Source organism: Oryza sativa, chromosome 1 (assembly GCF_034140825.1).
Source record: "Oryza sativa Japonica Group chromosome 1, ASM3414082v1".
Classification (NCBI taxonomy): Eukaryota; Viridiplantae; Streptophyta; class Magnoliopsida; order Poales; family Poaceae; genus Oryza; species Oryza sativa.
The window spans coordinates 29595650-29614589 of NC_089035.1; the positions used below are offsets into that span (position 1 = coordinate 29595650).

General features: G+C 44.3%; 1 protein-coding gene across 1 annotated transcript; it reads left to right on the plus strand.

The window, feature by feature from the left end:
* Window positions 1-13268: 13268 nt before the first annotated feature.
* LOC4326926 (cytochrome P450 711A1) lies at window positions 13269-18686 on the plus strand. The gene is made up of 5 exons (XM_015777881.3): window positions 13269-13624; window positions 13735-13887; window positions 16826-17636; window positions 17712-17807; window positions 18048-18686. Exons 1-5 carry the CDS (start codon window positions 13398-13400, stop codon window positions 18378-18380), a joined length of 1620 nt encoding a protein of 539 aa, XP_015633367.1. The 5' UTR covers window positions 13269-13397; the 3' UTR covers window positions 18381-18686.
* The last annotated feature ends 254 nt before the right edge of the window (window positions 18687-18940 follow it).

Here is an 18940-nt window from a genome sequence, read left to right on the forward strand (position 1 = left end):
GGCGGATGGGTGCTCACCGGGACTGCGGTGGAAGTAGCAAGACAGACGACGGCGGCGCCCCCCTGCTTAGTTCACGGGATGGAGATCGGCGCAGCCTACTCAACCCGCCGTCGGTCTCGGCTCCTCGCCCGCCGCCCGCAGCTTCCTTCGCATCTGCCTGCCGCCGGCCTCGGCTCCTCGCCCGCCGCCCGCAGCCTCCTCCGTGCCCACCGGCCGTCTCCTCTATTCACCTGGAGAGAGAGAGAGAGAGAGATGGGCAGAGAAGGAGAGAAAAAAGGCGCTGACAGGTGGGCCCCACCAGTTTTTATTTGTTTTTGCTGATTGTATCGCCACGTATGTGTCTACGTAGGCTGAAAACCGCTTCCAATCGAGTTAGGGTGGTAATTTATCCGGTTTTAAGAGTTTGGGGTGTCAAATGTTCGTACTTTTTTCTTTGAGAAACTATGCATCAACCCGTGTATCGACGTGTGCTACATACTCATTTCGTCTTAAAATACTTGTTTTTATTTAAATTTGTTCCAAAATAAATATCACACAATCACCTTCTGTTTAAAATTTTCACATTCTACCCGCAACCACCACTGCGACATGCCATATTCCCTTGTATGGTTTATAAGAGTTGTGTGCTCATATTTAGTACCACATAGCTAGTTTAGTATGGGTGGGATCTAGGGGTGAAAACGTGTCGCGACCGAGAAAATTGCCTTTTCCCGAACGCTAGTGTATTAATCCCCGTCCCAGGAAAAGCCGGGGTACACCACACAAACATGATATAAAAGACACATCTTTATTATATCGATAATATTTACATTATTACAAAGGCACTTAAGGCCTGACAATCAAAAATAAACAGCAGCGGACTAGCGGGCCTACGGCTCTATCTTCACAGGCGCTCAACTGGGGTATAAGCCAGGACTCCACCTAAGACATCTTCTCCGAAGCTTCTCTTACTGAAGGGGGGGAAAGATTGAGCAAGAATGAGTACAACCACAGTACTCAGCAAGTCACACCGGCAGATGCATGATTAATGCAAGGGGGTACAAGGGGTTAATAATAGGGGTTAAGTTTTGCAGTAAACAGCATTTAAAAGTCACTTAGTTGCCCAAAGCCATTTTAAAAAGACGATCCTAGAGCTACACAGTATTATTAATCAAGGTCGTGAACCCGCACGAACCTGCCTTAACCCAAGGCCTATGATGATTCAGACCGAACTGGCAACCCGACCCTGGGTCCCAGCTCGTCCCAAGCCAACCCAGGCCAACCATTCCACATTTTAGTTGTTAAGCAGGTTTTAAGAATTAAAACACTAACTTGGGTACATTGCTCGGCTTGCCCATAACCGAGGGCGCGGCTATTCGAATAGATTATACTCTGATCAGAGGTGTACATCTTTACCCACAAGACACATCTTCCTCACGTGTATCCACGTGCCACATACCACCACGGTATACGGACGGAAGACGTGACATAGTTCCCAACCCATCCTAGCCATAAACAAGAGTACCGACCCAACCACACCTACGGCCGGAACCCCCGGGACAGGTAGGCAGGACTGAGCCCCCAGCAGCAGGACACCGGCCCTGTGCCATGACATCTCGACTACCGGGCCGCAGCTCGTGTAGCCTTCATTTGTCCTAGAGATGTCCATCGACCCCCGACTTCGTCCATCTCCATCCGTGTACTTTTGTTTATAACCAGACTGAGCTACAAACTAAGCCTTACCCACTAGACATGTGGAAGTATGGTAGTGCTTTGCAACAGAGGCCCGAGCTTAATCCTTATAGTACCCGAGGTACGACTAACAAAACCCAACCACGCACCTCGAGCCCAGCCTAAAACCATTTTGGGAGTTTTGAATAGAGGGGGAGGTGTGTGTCCAATTCCACAATAAGCCAACCATTCCATACTGTCCAAATGATATGAGAATTCCCAAAGTCTAAAGTTATAAAACCACCTAATGTTGCCTAATTAATCAGCGAAGCATCTACCTAAATTCATAATAGTAGAACCATGAACAGAGTACCCACTAGTTGGGGTTTTGTTTATCCTAGGGTGAACAAGGTAATAATAACAATAACAACAATAATAAGGTCATAACAAAGGTAAATAGGCATGGCTAAATAAAACAGTGATAACGCGGGAATTTAAATAAAGCGATAATGCATTAATTTAAATCAAAATAATTTTATAAACTGGGATTCAATATGCTCAAGGATGATGTGACTTGCCTTGCTCAGAGAGAACGGCCTTCCGAACCTTCGGCGACGACCGCGAACCACGCTTCGAGAACCTCCGGAACGACAGAAGCTACGCGAAGCACACAAGCAAAGCCACAAGCCTATAAAGAAGCAATAACAATACATAAAAAGAAACCACACGGTTCTTTAGGTTATAACAAACATTAGGAGACTTGAACGGGTCGATTCAGAGTTCGTATGACCAAGATATGATCATCCGAAGTTTAATGCTGTTATATGGAGATTTGCGGATTATTATAATTAGGCTTTGCGACTATAAAACATGTGGAAGCGCTAGCCGGGAAAAGACAGGAAGGCTGCGCTGTTGACATGCGGACCCCACATGTCAACCTAAAGGACCGCGGTAGACCGGGTACACAGAGACGGTCCACGGGTCGACGGAAGCGGACCCCGTGTGTCAACCGAGGCGAGTGGCCGACAAACGGACTCCACTAGACACCACATGGGTTGCACACGTGGAAACAACGCGGCTACCAAGCGGGCACACTAACACGGACACTACACGGACAAGCGAACGACTACCGATACCGATACACGGATACCGGGGCCGACAACCGCACAACGGGCACGGGCGACACCGAAAGGACGAGGACGGGGCAGCGAAGGAGGGATCCTTACCACCACGCGACGAGGCGAGGGAACGACAACGACGAACGGGCGCGGCGGAGACAGCCCGGAACGACGGAGACGAACGGCGAGGGGACGACTTCGGTGGCGATCCTTGGACGAAGGCGAGACGCGGCCGGCACGAGGCTTGACGACGCGGAGCCGAGGACGAAGACGACGACGGGGGCTGCAGCGACCTTGACGAAACACCGAGGACGGACGAGGAGGGCTCGACGGAGGGACGAACGCCACGACGACCGGGAACGACGAGAGGACGACGACGACGACGACCGGGGCCGGCGAGGAGGCGACGAGGGCAGCCGGCAGTGGTTGCACGGAGACGAGGATGGCGTGGAACACGCCACTGCGAATCCGATGACGGAGGCGGCGCCGCGAGACGACGAGCCGGCGAGGAGGAACGATCACGACGACGACGAACACCGGCGGGGTTCGGTCGAAGGGGAGGCGAGGCCGAGGGCGACCTTGCCGCTGCGATGCCGGAGGAGATGGCGACGTCGGCCGGCGCACTGGCACAGCGAAAGGGGCTGCCGGAGTGGGTGCCGACGAGACCGAGGGAGAGGCGGCGCGCACGACGGCGTTCCGACGAAATACGGGCGACGCCGTGGCTTGGCCGGGGAAGAGGATGGCGTTCCGGTGCAGGGAGAGGTGGTGGCGACGTCGGCCGGCGCACAGGGGACGCGGCAGAGGCGGCCGGAGGCGGAACAGCGGCGGCAACGCCACTGTTGCCGGCGGGGATGCACTTCCGGAGGTCTTCGCGGGAAATAGAGGGCAGGCCGGGGTGGAGGGCGACGCGGTGACGTCGAGGGAGGATGGCGACGACGACGGCTGCCGCACCGACGAGGGACGAGGAACAGTAGCCGGCTGGAGGGAGTACAGTGGCACCAATGCCACTGGTTGCCGGCGGGGGCACCGTTCCGGCGAGTTTCCGGCGAGGAGACGGTGAGGCCGGTGAAGGGGACGGTGTTGCAGAGCCGAGGGAGGCGACGGCACAGCCGGACGGCGCGCGGGCGAGGCGGGAGAGGCGGCTGGAGGCGGGCGGCGGTCGGAGAGAGAGAAGGGGAAGGCGGGGAGAGGTGGTGCGGCCACGGGATGACGCGGGAGGAGGCTAAAACGATAGAACGCAAAGAGGTGGTTCCATTTTATAGGCGCGGGATGGGAGCCGGCCACGGGAGAGGGCGGAACGGCGGCGGAAAAGACGGCCGGCGGCCATGGAAGGCGGCCGGGAATGGCGCGGCCGTTCCGGGCGTTAGAGGGCACGAATCAAGGGGGAAAATGGGGGAAATCAAAGAGGATGGAAAGGGGATTAAAAGCCCCCACTTAATTTGGAAATAAGGGAATTGATTTGCGCGGATTTGAGGAAGGAAGAAACTAGGGTTCACGGGAGAGAGAGAGAAGCTGGGCGGGAGGAGGACGACGACCGGGCGGTAGGACCCACGCGCGGCGCGCGGTCAGCGCGCGGCAACGGCGCGCACGCGCGCGCACGTGCACGGCACGGGCGGGAGGGCGCCGCTCGAGTTGGGCCCGGAGGCGGCCCAGGTGGGAGGGGGCGGGGAGGCTTGGGCCGAGAGGCGGCCCAGGAGGAGAGGAGGGCGAGGAGGCCCGGGAGAGAGAGGGGAGGGGAGGGAGCTGGGCCGGGAGGGGGAGGGAAGGCCCAAGAGGAGGGAGAGAAGGAGAGGGAGAGAAAGAGAGGGAGGAAGAGAGGACTTTGGCCGCGGGCCGAGAGAGAGAGAGAGGACTTTGGGCCAGACTTGGCCCAAAGGGAAAGAGAGGGTTATTTCTAGGTTTTCTTTTTAATAAACTTTGATAATTGTTTTTGTTGCTTAATAAATATTTCCGGTGCTCTGAAAATTCAAGTAAAATTTGAGAGCTCCTTTTAGACCAAGGAGAATTTAACAAAAATTCTCCGGGCCACATTCGAATTTTTCTTGTACGTATTTTAGTGCTTGCCAATTTCTTTTCGAATTTTAATTAATTCTATTATTCCTTTTAGGGAATGATTTTTATTTCGGGATGAATTTATCAGGACGTGACAAAACGGATCGGATATTATCCAATCCGATCCGCTCCAAATCCGTTCGAAGTGAGGATATGGTATGGGTTTTTAGTTATCCGACGGATATGGTAAGGGTTTTTAGCTATCCGACGAATATGGATGCGGATGTGGATAGTGACGTGCGGATGAGGATATGGTATCGATAATATCCGGTGGATACGGATTATCCGCTATTTTAAGCGGATTATCCGATGAACGTTTTGGCGGATAATCCGAATTTCGTAGCCCATATAACCACTCAATTTGGCCCATTTGGCATGAGCATTTTAGTCGTGTAAAAATCTAGCCCATCCAGATCCAACCTATCCATCGATCAATCTAGCTAGGTCATAAAACCTTCAGTCCGTCATAGTAGAGTACGCTGCCATCACCCATTGCAATTTTTTCTTCGACTCTTCTTCCTGTCCTACCACACCGCCGCCTCCTCCACCCCGGCTCTGCGGCCTACCATCTCCACCCCGCTGTCACCACCTGCCATCTCCATTCCACCACAGGGCCGCCGCCTGTGGCTGGTTGTCTCCGTCTCGGTGCCGGCGACGCCTCCAATGTTCTATCACCTATGTATGTGATACCTATGTCATGTGATACTTTGATGTTGGTACTGTATTTTTAATTTGTGGAACTTCTATATCTGTTATCTGAATGAGATATATCTTGATGTTGGTACTACATGCGTCAATTGAATGCATTTGGACAGATGACAAGTTAATCGTTAACAACTTAACATTATATTGTGATGTGATGTGTGCTTTCATGAACCATGTGAATTGTGATATTGGTACCGTATTGTTGCTCATTGTATAGATGAATAAATATTGTATCGATTGTATATATATGCCACATCCGATTATTTTCATCCATTTCCGAACCGAGTCCGCACTAGCTCCACACCATTTTCGACATCTGAAACAATCCGCTCCGCATCCGCACATTATCCAAATCACCTCCGAATCCATTTAAAAAAATATGATATAGGATATGATATAACTACTATCCATCAGAATAAGATCCGTTTTCACCCCTAGTGGAATCAACTTATAAGGTATTGTCCTTCAAACCATACCACTCATGGGTTCACCCTTTTACATGAAACGGGAACGGAATTGTAAGTGGGGTGGAATATTTAAGTGGGCCCATTCATCTAATGAGCTGAGCTGCCAGTTTTGGAGAATGGGCTGTTACAAATGGTATTAGAACCGACCCTCGCAGTTGTGCGCGTGTATGGGACAGTGCGCGGGAGAATGGCACACGTGGGCTCTATGTGAGACATGTAGCATCGGCACTGGACGTATGGACGCACACTAAAAGGAGACGTGTTCCTAGATATTTGCCTATTTGCCTATGTGGCTACATGGATAAGTTAGACCGACGAGAACGTCGGATCCTTTGAGGGGAAAGGGGTGAATGTGACATCCGGACTAATTTCGATGGTCCATGTGTGACCCATGATAGCTACGTGCTCATTTTTAGTACCACATAGCTAGTTTAGCAAGAGTGTAAAAAACTTATAAGGTCTTCTCGCTCTTACCGTAAAACTCCCGTGTTGATCCTTTCACATGAAGTTAAACCGATGAGAACGTCGGATCGTTTGAGGGGAAATGGGTGAATGTGACATCCGAACTAATTTGGATGGCCCATGTGTGACCCATGATAGCTACATGCTCATTTTTAATACCACATAGCTAGTTTAGCAAGAGAGCAAAAGCTTATAAGGTTTTCTCGCTCTAACCGTAACACTCCCGTGTTGATCCTTTCACATGAAGTTAGACCAACGAGAACGTTGGATCCTTTTAGGGGAAAGGGGTGAATGTGACATCCGGATTAATTTGGATGGCCCATGTGTGACCCATGATAGCTATGTGCTCATTTTTAATACCACATAGCTAGTTTAGCAAGAGTGCAAAAAACTTATAAGGTCTTCTTACTCTAACTGTAACACTCCCGTGTTGACCCTTTCACATGAAGTTAGAGCGAAAATGTAAGTGGGTGGTATGTATAAATGGGCCCATCCATCGGATGGGCTAAACTGCACGGTTCTAGAGGGAGGGGTATTACAACCACTCACAGTCCCAACCATACAACATTTAATAGGAGTCCTATATTTTTTTTCTAAACCTTAATATATGCTAAATAACCCAGAAACAATTATTTTAGAACGGAGTATTGTAACCCTAGATACCACTACACGATGTGCATGCACCTGTTAGTACTCCCTTCATTCACTTTTGATCACCATATAAGAGAAGTGCATCAAGACCAAGGAAACAAAAATCATTCTAAAGACCTATATTCCATTTACTGTGCATCGGTGAAGGTGCGTTGTCGCTTCAATGGAAGAGTAAATGAAATAGATGGATGGAGTATATATAAGCCTAGAGAATCTGAAGCAGCTCACATGGCATGCAAATGGTTGCATGCATGCATGCACACACATATGCCCCCATTTACTTCTAAAAGGACCTTATGTCACCTAGAGAGGGTGAATAGGCGTTTAAAACTTTTAAGTAAGTTCGAAAGCTAGGCTTTTCGGATATTTCTAAATATTTTTGGATATTTCCAAATATTTTCCGATTTTTTTTTTGAAAATCTCATATTTACAAGCAAACTAGCAAGGCAAGCAAAAGGGGATAGTGGCACAATTAGGAAAGGGATTGCACAAACAACAACTAAACTACTAGAGGCACCAAATAACAAAGCTAGATGAGCGAGAGAGAGATATCACCGGGGTTCTTATAAGATGTTGTGTTCCCGAAGTTCAAATCCCTGAGGGGGGTTCTACTCTCCGTTGAGGAGCCCACAATGAGCCAGGTCTTTTCCAGTTCTATCCTCATGAGGTTGCACAAATGCACTTCGCCTTCCACTAAGGGTATCTCTTTCCTTTCGGAGGTGCGATCCGACCTTCACAAACTCCCTCGGCACACTACAAACAAATCGGTGTCTCGAGGTTGACTCTAGCCGTCTATAGGTGTCCTCCACCACCAAGAGTAACAAATGCAAAAAAGATTTCTTGGGGATAAATCTCAACAAATATTTACAAAGTTAACAACAAGCACTCAAACAAACTAAAATCAACCACTCACACACACATGTACACTCACGAAATCTAAGCTTGTAGATTGGTGGAGAGGAAGAAGTGAGAAAGGCAAGGCTCAAAAGTGGATCTCAAGGCTCAAAAGGGCAAAAGATTTGGAATGGAACCAGCCACCTTAACTTGGGGGGTGGAGGGGGCTATTTGTAGCCACGGCCTCAGATTTGTCCGATGGGAGCAAATATTCCATTTTTTAGAAATTTCTGAAGTGATTTTTGAAATATTCGAAAATCACCAGAGAGCAAAAACAACTTTCAAAACTTGCTACAATAACTTTGGAATTTTCCGAACAGTACAAAATTCCAGCACGAGCACAGCAGAAAACTGGGCAAAAAAGCATTTCGGAAAAAAATCTGAAAACACCCGTACTGATTTTGCGCCAACACTGCATTTCGAGAATTTCTGAAGCAATTTTCAAAAATTCCGAAAAACACCAGTACCGTTTTTGTAAACTCGAAGTAGTTCGGGAATTTCCAAAATGACTTTTGAGAACTTCTAACAAAGACCATTACCATTTTTCGAAGGCAAAAACCAATTCGGGAACTTCCTAAATCAAATTTAGAAAACTCCAGTACACAAACCCAAGAGTGAGAACCACTTCAACAAAGATTTTGAGCTCCAAACTCATCACTAGACATCAAGGCCACGTTCCTCTTAATAGTATGGCTTTCCTACCAAATCAAGAACAAATTGAAAAGCTATACCAATACGAATACATTTATGTCTTCTTGTTTCTTTGCCTTGAACAATGCTAATACAAAATTTGACTTGATCATCAACGAATCATATCCTCTTGATCTTTCGACATTTCATCTTGCACTTCTTCTTCAACAAGGATTGATCGTCAGCAACTTGTGACATCCTATGGCCTCGATCGGTTCAACGGTATTCGGCCAAGCACTTGCTCCTTCACCACTACGTCAGGTCCTTTGGCGCCAAGTCTCCGCTTGCCCTTCTCCTATGCATGGTCCATCAGTCCACTACGTAGCCAAGTCTTACCAACCCTTCACCACATCTAGCCATCTTCCGTCACTTGTGGCCTTGGATTGCAATGAAAACTCATTGTATTGCATATTCTTTATCATCTTTATCAGTTCTTCACCAGACTAATCCTTTGCTTATACACTCAATAAGCACACTATTCCCCTAATCGTTTGTCATCAATTAACCAAAACCCACTAGGGGCATAGATGCTCTTTCAATCTCCCCCATTTTGGTGATTGATGACAACATGATTAAAGCTTACAAAGATTGATAATAAATGATTTTGAATCCAAAGAGCTCCCCTCAATTTGTGCATACAAATATATGAAGTGAACTCATATGCATATATATTTTAGAATGTGAGAGCTCCCTCTAACTCTTGGCGTTAGTGGGGTGTGTTGTGTGTGACAAGAGATACCAAAAGTAAAAAAACTTACAATTCAAATTCTTGGTATCGATTCAAAATGTATCAAATGAAATTCTTGATGTTGATTGCAGGCAAAAGTTTGAAAACATATTGTTCATTTTTTTCTCAGAAATATCCAGAAAGTATTTTTTTTGATAGAATTATAATGTTGATACGCTGAACCATTGCACGAGAATAACGTGCACGGGGAAGACGCGAGACCGAGCAGTCTCGCGCGGATACACAGCGACAATGCGGCCAACATAGCGACAACGACCGCGGCCAAAACATTGATTAATTAATAGTAATTAATGATTAATTATCTTATTAGAAAAAATTAATTAATCGCTAATTAGATAATTAATCACTAATTAATCAATTTGAATTGACCTGCTGTTGTGGTCTCGCTTGTTGGTTATGCGAGACCAAGCGGTCTCGCAACTTCACTGCACGGTCTCGCGCCGTTGTCGCGCGAGACTTCCCGCGTCGTCATGTCCACGTCATTCTCGCGCAATGATTCAATGATTCGGTGGTATATTTCTACTAAAAATATTGCATATGGAATATTTCTAAGAAAAAATTGAATGAACACTATATTTTCAAATTTCATTCGCTGATTGCAAAAACTTGATTCTATGCCAATTGATTCCGGTACCAATTTATAAAGCACGAATAACCAAATTTCATAATCAATTTCAAGTATAAATATATAATTTCATTTGCATGTGGCATGGTGATCAAATAATACGCATTGAATCCATCACACCATGCGCACGCTAATTGATAAACATTTTCAAATATTCTCTCTCCCTTTCTCATTTACCCTTTGGCATCTTTCAAAGCATGCATTTTGATAATTTCTCACAATTATCTCACCCTTTATAATAATTCTTTATACCCTTTAATATACTTCTCCCCCTTTGACATCTAAAAACTAAGGCATAAGTAAGGAAAGGAAAGCAAAGGGATAATTGATGAGGAATCATCGAGTATTTTCCTCTCAATTTTATATTTCATCACTTGTGATTAGGTAATGAACATCAAATTGACACAAAGATCACAAGTAAATCAATAAGCATTGAGATACAAATTTTGCACATAAAAAGCTCACATCCAAAGGGTTTAAATCATAGAACAAAAAGTCTCCCCTTTGCATGTCAAGGACATTCTTATTTTCTTCATTTAATGTATCCCTCCCCCTTAGTTCTCCTCTCCCACTTTGGCATTTAAGCATGGCAAGAAGAGCATATGATATATAATGATGGGGGATCATCGAGATTTGAACATGCCAAACCACTTCTTCACAAACTTGAGTGAGATTCAAGAGTTTTAAAAAGAACAACTCACACAAATTTTCACAAAGCATATCGCAAACGGATTTAGTATACATGAATCCCAAAGATTTTGCTAAGTGTTGATGGCTGTTAAGTACCAAATTTTCGCCATCAATAGCTGCATTAAACCATAAATATAAAACATCCAACATAGTGGTAGGATTTATTTCTAATAATTTCCACGAGTGTTGGTGTATATTCATATGTAGGTGACAAACTATCTAAGTTGAGAAGAAATATACATGAAGGAGGATGAGAATCAAACTCGCATCCGAACTTATGGAGTTTTGGACCCAAAAACCCAATTAAACACCTCCAAATGGGCCAAACATCCATACCAATAGAATGAGGGGCCCAAAATGAGTGTCCAAGCCGAAAATTGGGGCCAACGGAGCCGGCTAGGGATCGACCGAACTCTGAGTTCTGCCGAACCTTGACAGAGGCCACTGGCCCAAGCCCAGGTTGCGTTCAGTAGAAAACCGCTTCCCAATGCTCTTTGGAAAATGGCCGTTTTCACTAGTAGAAACTGTCATAAGCATGGACACTTGGCAACACAAGAGAGAAGATGCTCTTTGGATGCTTGGAGGATCTCCACTCTCTCAAGTTACCTCCACACTATAAATACCTCTCTCCTCCCTCATTCACAACACACTTGAAGCTTGAGCTTAATTACAAGAGGCTTTATTCTACTTTATTGTATACTAGATTAGGGAGAGGTGGAGTAGAGGAAGTCGGAGGAATTCCAGAGTTGTCGATAATCCTCTTCTTATTTATTTTACTCTGGCAATTACTCTACTTTAATCAAATATCATTCTGAGGAATTAAGATTTATTCTATGAGAGTTACCTCTTAGTTAGTTCCTAATCAACGTATGGGATCATTGTTCATTATAGTCCATTAAAATATAGTGATTGCTTTAGTGAGTTATAAACATTAAAGTAGTTATTAACGGTGTAGACATGGTGTTTGGGTAGTTAATTTCCTTCGTATCCCATAGTAGGTTTGAGGTAGGTGAAGAGGTGGTGGCAACCTGTTAACAACCAAATTTGACCTGCACTGGAGTTAAGCAGATCTCTCAGGCCTCGTGTTTTTACATCAACACAACCCTAAGTACACTAAAGTCCTCCCTACCCGGTTACGCTGTAGAGCCATATCTGGGAGCAGCGGGCTGGCCAGCGCCTGAAGTACCATGTTAGGATTAAATTAAGCTTTCTGTAGACACTGTCTCTCGCTAGTAAATCCTCTCTTAGCCTATCTTAGCTTTGTGTCCTTGGATAAACCTGGAGAAGAGCTGACATACATGTTCATCGGTATCTTCCGTGCTGACATACACATTCCCTGTGAAAATCGATGCCTTGGAATACTCTAGAGTGAAGTGCTGTATTGATATCTTCCGTGCGCTTGTGGATTCTATTTGTGACGTTAAGAAATATATACCAACACTAAGACAAAATTCACATAGCTAGAATAAGGTCTCCGAGTACTTTGATTCCCATAGACACCATTTTGTGACTAATACTCGCTTATTGATTGAACAAGCATTTCGGTACAACATTTTGTAAACTAGGCTAATTAGAAAGAAATGAAACTTAGTCTAGATGCACAAAGATAAGGCAAGTTATTCAATCATACCGATTTAATTAACAAGTTTTAGATTATCCGATTACCTTCCTTGACGATTTTCAAGATGTCCTCTCAATGAAATTGATACCTTATTTCAATTGAATTTGACACCCATTGTCACACACAAGACTTGCATATTTATATCTCTTCCTATCTCCATTTTTTAAGTGCCAGTTCTTTACATATTTTTCATATTCGTAACTAAGTAGGAACTAACAAATTCTGCTATTTTTGGATTTTTTTTTACTTTTTTGCGCGAGAATTTATGAGTGCCAACAAATACACGGGACCTATTTCATCATGCATCGACGAACTCATGCAAGCACGGAGGGTGGATTTTAAACTGTTATTTGCATGTTACTCAAATAGTTATGAAAAAAATTGAGAAAGATGTATTAATATGTTATATGTCACTTCACAATCATGTAAGTTTAAATTTAACTTATACATATCGCAACGAAAAAAATAAATTAAACTACGGCTAGTTAACGTATATTCACAGTCAAATTTGGTTTTTTAGTTGTGACACGTAGAAGTTGAATTTTAACTTTTATGTTTGTGGAGTGATATATATCACATGTTGATAAATTTTTTAAATTACTTCAGATTTTCTTATATTAATGACATATAAACAATGAGATGGCATCCCCTCGAGCGTTTAGAATAGTTACGTGTAAGTACGCGACAATGGGTTCTCTCGTGCATACACGTCAGGACTCCGGACATGAACCCACCACCATTAGCATCTGACAGATACCCCACTGAAGAAAACAAAGATCAATTTGTCACGATGTACTCATTGGCTGCACGCGATTAATTATGGTTGTTTTAGAACATCATTAAGGAGAAACTAATACAGCCAAAACCATACGCCTCTCAAAGATGCCTCTGAACGATACCTCAATGCTTATCTCCATCTACACTGTTGGACGGTTCACAAGCCTATTTAACCAGCAACGCTTGGCACACTACGATCAACTGCGAGAGTGAGGCAAAGAGGAAGTCAGGGAACGGAAGGGTTGAGATGGAGATCAGCACAGTGCTGGGCGCAATATTGGCAGAGTACGCGGTCACCTTGGTGGCCATGGCTGTGGGTTTCCTGGTGGTAGGCTACTTGTACGAGCCATACTGGAAAGTGCGGCACGTGCCAGGTCCCGTGCCCCTGCCGCTCATCGGCCACCTCCACCTGCTCGCCATGCACGGGCCGGACGTGTTCTCAGTGCTCACGAGGAAGTACGGCCCCATCTTCAGGTAACTGGCTTCTCTGCTTGCTGCTTCTTCTGTTTCTTTAATGCAGAGCTCAGAGATGACGAGGATACCAGGGTCTATTGCTAACTGGATCTAGTTTACTTTGCTTGTAGGTTTCACATGGGAAGGCAACCGTTGGTCATGGTGGCGGATGCTGAGTTGTGCAAGGAAGTGGGCGTGAAGAAATTCAAGAACTTCCCTAACCGAAGTATGCCCTCACCCATTACCAATTCTCCTGTTCATCAGAAGGGCCTATTCTTCACAAGGTAGTAGCAACTAGCAGTTGATTGCTTTACTTTCTTTATTTCGCGCAATTTTACCTGAAGCTAAATTTAAATAGATTTGATATACATCCCTCACTTCTACATCCAAAAGAAAAATATATATGTATACATGTTTTTATTGCATGAAAGATACACATATACTATGAATGCGCATCCTTAAGTACGTATAGTACATATTTATTTCACTAAATTTCTACTAAAATCTTACCCACATGTTTATAGACACTGGTATTTAAATCCTAGTGTACGGACCCATACACACATGATCCACCACAATACCTCTCGGGCCTCCCCATTTGCGAGTATATTTTGTATAAAACTATATTTACCAATTTACACAGTTATTATAATTTGACCCAACTCGATTAAGTGATATTTGTAGTTCTCTTTTTCTAAGGATAACATGATACCTTTTTATATGTCTGGAGCGAACTTGTTGGATTTTCTTCATATATACTCTCTTATAATAAAGACCAGAGAACTTTATCCATAACTTTTCTTGGAGCTAAATTAAAAGTAGAATTAAATTTTACTAGTTGTATGTTGCACATGCTAGTATTCTTAATGTTATAAATATTAAAATAAATATATTGGTTATATTTTTGAATTCTGTCTGTTTAGTTAGATTTATAAAAGTCAGCTCCAGTTATAAAATGCTATTTTAAATTTGAATTTCGGAATTGAATTGACAAAATAAATTTATTAACTGTAAATTCGAAATTATTAAAATTTAGAAAAATAAATTTAAAGAGCCTGTAGTATTTTTGTTTGATTCCTTTGAGCGTGATCGGCCATAACCCATTAGTTATATGGAGGGGCAATTTTCTATTTGACTCTGTTCTAAAGCCCAATTAATAATTTGACCCCACTTTTTCAAGTTTGTACATTTAACCCTTTTTCAAAATCGAAGATTAAGACTTACCCTATTCCGTGAAAACAAGATAAAAGTGTTAGCTAAGAGATAAATTGTTCTTTTTGCCCTTGCTCATTTGACCATAACTGCATAAAAGCTTTTTTTATTCAAACCTTTGACAAACTTGTAATAAATTAGCATTGCTTTGACAGATTTGGCTTCAAACTGACAAATTTGACGTCAATTTGGCAAAAATAAAATTAACAAAATCTCACATAACTATGAATGAAATTTTACAAGATTTTCACATCATATTGTTTTTTCCATCCCAAATTGAAAAAAAAACACAGATAAAGCAAAATACAGATAACCATGCCACTATCGCCCCTCTTCCGTGCACCACCATCGTAACCCCTGCTCCCCGCGTGTCGCCACGATCGCCACCGCCATCGCTCTCTCCGCAAGCCGTCGTGACCTCCACTCCGGCGCTTCCACTGCGTGTCGTCGCTCCTGCTCTCTCTGCGCGATGCTATAGCTTCTCCCTCCGCGCGCCGCCACCGCTACCTCCACACACCACCGCTCCTACCACGTGCCGCCACCTCCACCTCCTCATGCTGTCATTGTCGCCGCCGCCACCTCACGATGTTGTTGCCACTGCTCCCTCCTCGTGCCACCACCACCCATGCTCCCATCTCACGCGTGCCGCCACCCCTTCTCTCTCTGCGCGCCGCCGTCACTGCCATCCCTGCTCCCTCCTCACAATGCCAGCCTTGCTCTCTCCGCACTGATACCGTCATCCATGCTAGTCTCCGAAGATGAATGGATGAGAAGAAATTGGGGATAGGATTATTGTGTTCTTAGGGATATTTGTAAGTCCAGCACATAAATGCATTTTTTTTTTGTTTTTTCTAACATGGTCAAACGGTAATCCCAATTTTTAAAAACAGGGCCAAATAAATAAGAGTCACTGATAGTTAGACTTCGAAATAGAGTCAAATTAGTAATTGTCCCTTATTTGAAATGCATAATGTTCCATTGAACTTTTACAAATTATTAGGCCTATAATTTTTTTACAAGAAAAGAGAGAATATGTCTTAGAATACATTCAAGAACATATGTCTTAGAAACCATTCTATTTTTTCATAGCAATATGCAATGGAGGTACATATGCCATATAGTAGAGCCATAAAAAGGTTTTATTACCCTCGCAAAAATGTAAAATGGTTTTATTACACTATTGTTTGTGTCAGGTAGGCACTGAAGAGTTCTGATGTAAAGATCTAGCAAGGGTAAAAGGTCCATCAATGTTTAAATATTTAAATAGTACTCTCTCTCTCTCCGTTTTATATTATAAGTTTTCCTATGTCATATTTTTAAGTTTAATTATTTTTTAAAAAATATAATATTTTTAACATTTTATGTTAAAAATAAATATACTATAAAAATATATTGAATGATGGATGTTACTGTATATTTTTATAGGGGCATTTTATAATATGGTCGAACTTAATGATATTTGGCATAAGATAAAACTCAAATGATCACTCGAAGAAGTAAAAGTGTTCGTGCATGCACACCGTACCGGGCCAGCTTCCATCCTTGGTTAGTAGTTAATTACTGTTGGAACATAGATGGATTCTAATAGCTCGAATGGACGTCTACCCGTTTATTGTATGTCAACTAGATGGTTACGAAAAATTTTCAAAAAAAATGATAAAATAGATCAATATGTAATATATCACTCCACAAGCATGCACGTTCAAATTTAACTTCTACAAATTGTAACAAAATAACAAATTTAATTGTAAATATACATATAGTAATTTGAGTTTTGTTTGTTATTTTTGTTACAATTTATTGAAGTTGAATTTTAATTTGCATATTTGTGGATTAATATATTACATATTGATCTATCTTGTTCATATTTTTTAAATTTTTTTCATAACCATTTAGATGACATGCAATAAATGGGTGGACGTCCACTGGAGCCGTTAAAACAGTTTCCCCCGTTGGAACTTTATAAATTCACGAACATTCAAATAAAACATCAGTACTCTTTGTCGACAGTGGTTCGAGGTGGACGACTATGCGAAACATGATCCTCTCCATCTACCAGCCGTCGCACCTGGCCACCCTGATCCCCAGCATGGAGTCGTGTATTGAACGCGCGGCCGAGAATCTCGAGGGCCAAGAGGAGATCAACTTCTCCAAGCTCTCTCTCAGCTTCACCACTGACGTCCTCGGGCAGGCAGCGTTCGGAACGGACTTTGGCCTGTCGAAAAAGTTGGCCTCGTCGGACGACGACGAGGACACCCGCAAGATCGCGGCCGATACCTGCGCGGAGGCCAAGGCATCATCGGAGTTCATCAAGATGCACGTGCACGCGACCACGTCTCTAAAAATGGACATGTCCGGCTCGCTCTCCATCATCGTCGGCCAGCTCCTGCCGTTCCTCCATGAACCGTTCCGGCAGGTTCTCAAGAGGCTTCGCTGGACGGCGGACCACGAGATCGACCGCGTGAACCTCACGCTCGGGAGACAGCTTGACAGGATCGTCGCCGAGCGGACGGCTGCAATGAAGCGAGACCCGGCGGCGCTGCAGCAGCGCAAGGACTTCCTGTCCGTCATGCTCACGGCGAGAGAGTCGAACAAATCCTCGAGGGAGCTGCTCACGCCGGACTACATCAGCGCGCTCACTTACGAGCACCTCCTCGCCGGGTCGGCCACGACGGCGTTCACTCTCACCACGGCGCTCTACCTCGTCGCCAAGCACCCGGAGGTGGAGGAGAAGCTGCTCAGAGAGATCGACGGGTTCGGACCCCGCGACCGCGTGCCGACGGCCGAGGATCTGCAGACCAAATTCCCCTACCTTGATCAGGCACGCCAAACCCTTCCTCGACGTGTTTATATCGTCAGACATGAATTTCTGACCGCGCATCGTGCACGCATGCAGGTCCTGAAGGAAGCGATGAGATATTACCCCTCATCGCCATTGATAGCAAGGGAACTAAACCAACAGCTCGAAATTGGAGGATATCCCCTTCCAAAGGTACATCCGACGATCTTTATATACAAGTCCATATAGGACATGACAGGGAGAAATTTCTAGGGGACTTCCGTCTAGCTTCACAAGGTGGTGGGCTAGACGATCTGGGTTCGAAGCCTCACCCTTCTAATTATTTGATATTAGGTCTTTCCTTAATATTCACATTTTTATAGGACATGACAGGCTTGCTTTCATGTTTCCTCTTATGTACTACTTCAGTATACATTTCATTCGTTTTTTCAGGGAACATGGGTGTGGATGGCACCTGGTGTCCTAGGAAAGGATCCCAAAAATTTCCCAGAGCCAGAGGTGTTCCGGCCGGAGCGCTTCGACCCAAACGGCGAGGAAGAGAAGAGGAGGCACCCGTACGCGCTCTTCCCGTTCGGGATAGGGCCGAGGGCGTGCATCGGCCAGAAGTTCGCCATACAGGAGATGAAATTGTCAGCGATCCACTTCTACCGTCATTACGTATTTCGGCCCTCGCCCAGCATGGAGTCTCCTCCTGAGTTTGTGTACTCGATCGTCTCCAATTTCAAGAACGGCGCCAAGCTTCAGGTCATCAAGAGGCATATATAATGCTTAATCACATCATCAGGAGAACTATTCGTTTGGATTTTGGGTATTGCGCATATTATTAAGTACTCGTTTTCAGTTTATGTTGTACTGTACTTGTTTTCGCCGGGCAGTCCGTGTTGTACTCGTAATATATATGAACCACAGCTAGCAAATCTCCGAGGCATAAAGTTTCTTATGAGTAAATATCCGAATATAAGATTTTTCTTCTCATAAAGACCTCTATAGGTAGAGGAGCAGGCCGTGGGACATATCATGTTGTACGATGAAAATAGATCTAATAAAGACAGTTATTATGTTCGCTGTTTAGTTTCTGTGATATTTTGAGGTGAAATGGCCACGGGTGTTTAGTATCTTCTCACGCTTCTAAAAAAACATAGAAGGGAAAGATAACAAACCCAGTGGTCGCCACTATTTTACAATACATTGTCAGCAGTTTTCCATTCACAGGGTTTATTGATCCAATCTACTGTTGTTATTATTAGATGGTTAAGCCTATTTTAACCTTTAACTTTGCTCAAAGCGTATATTTCATCGTGAACTACAAAGTCTATTTTTCATTC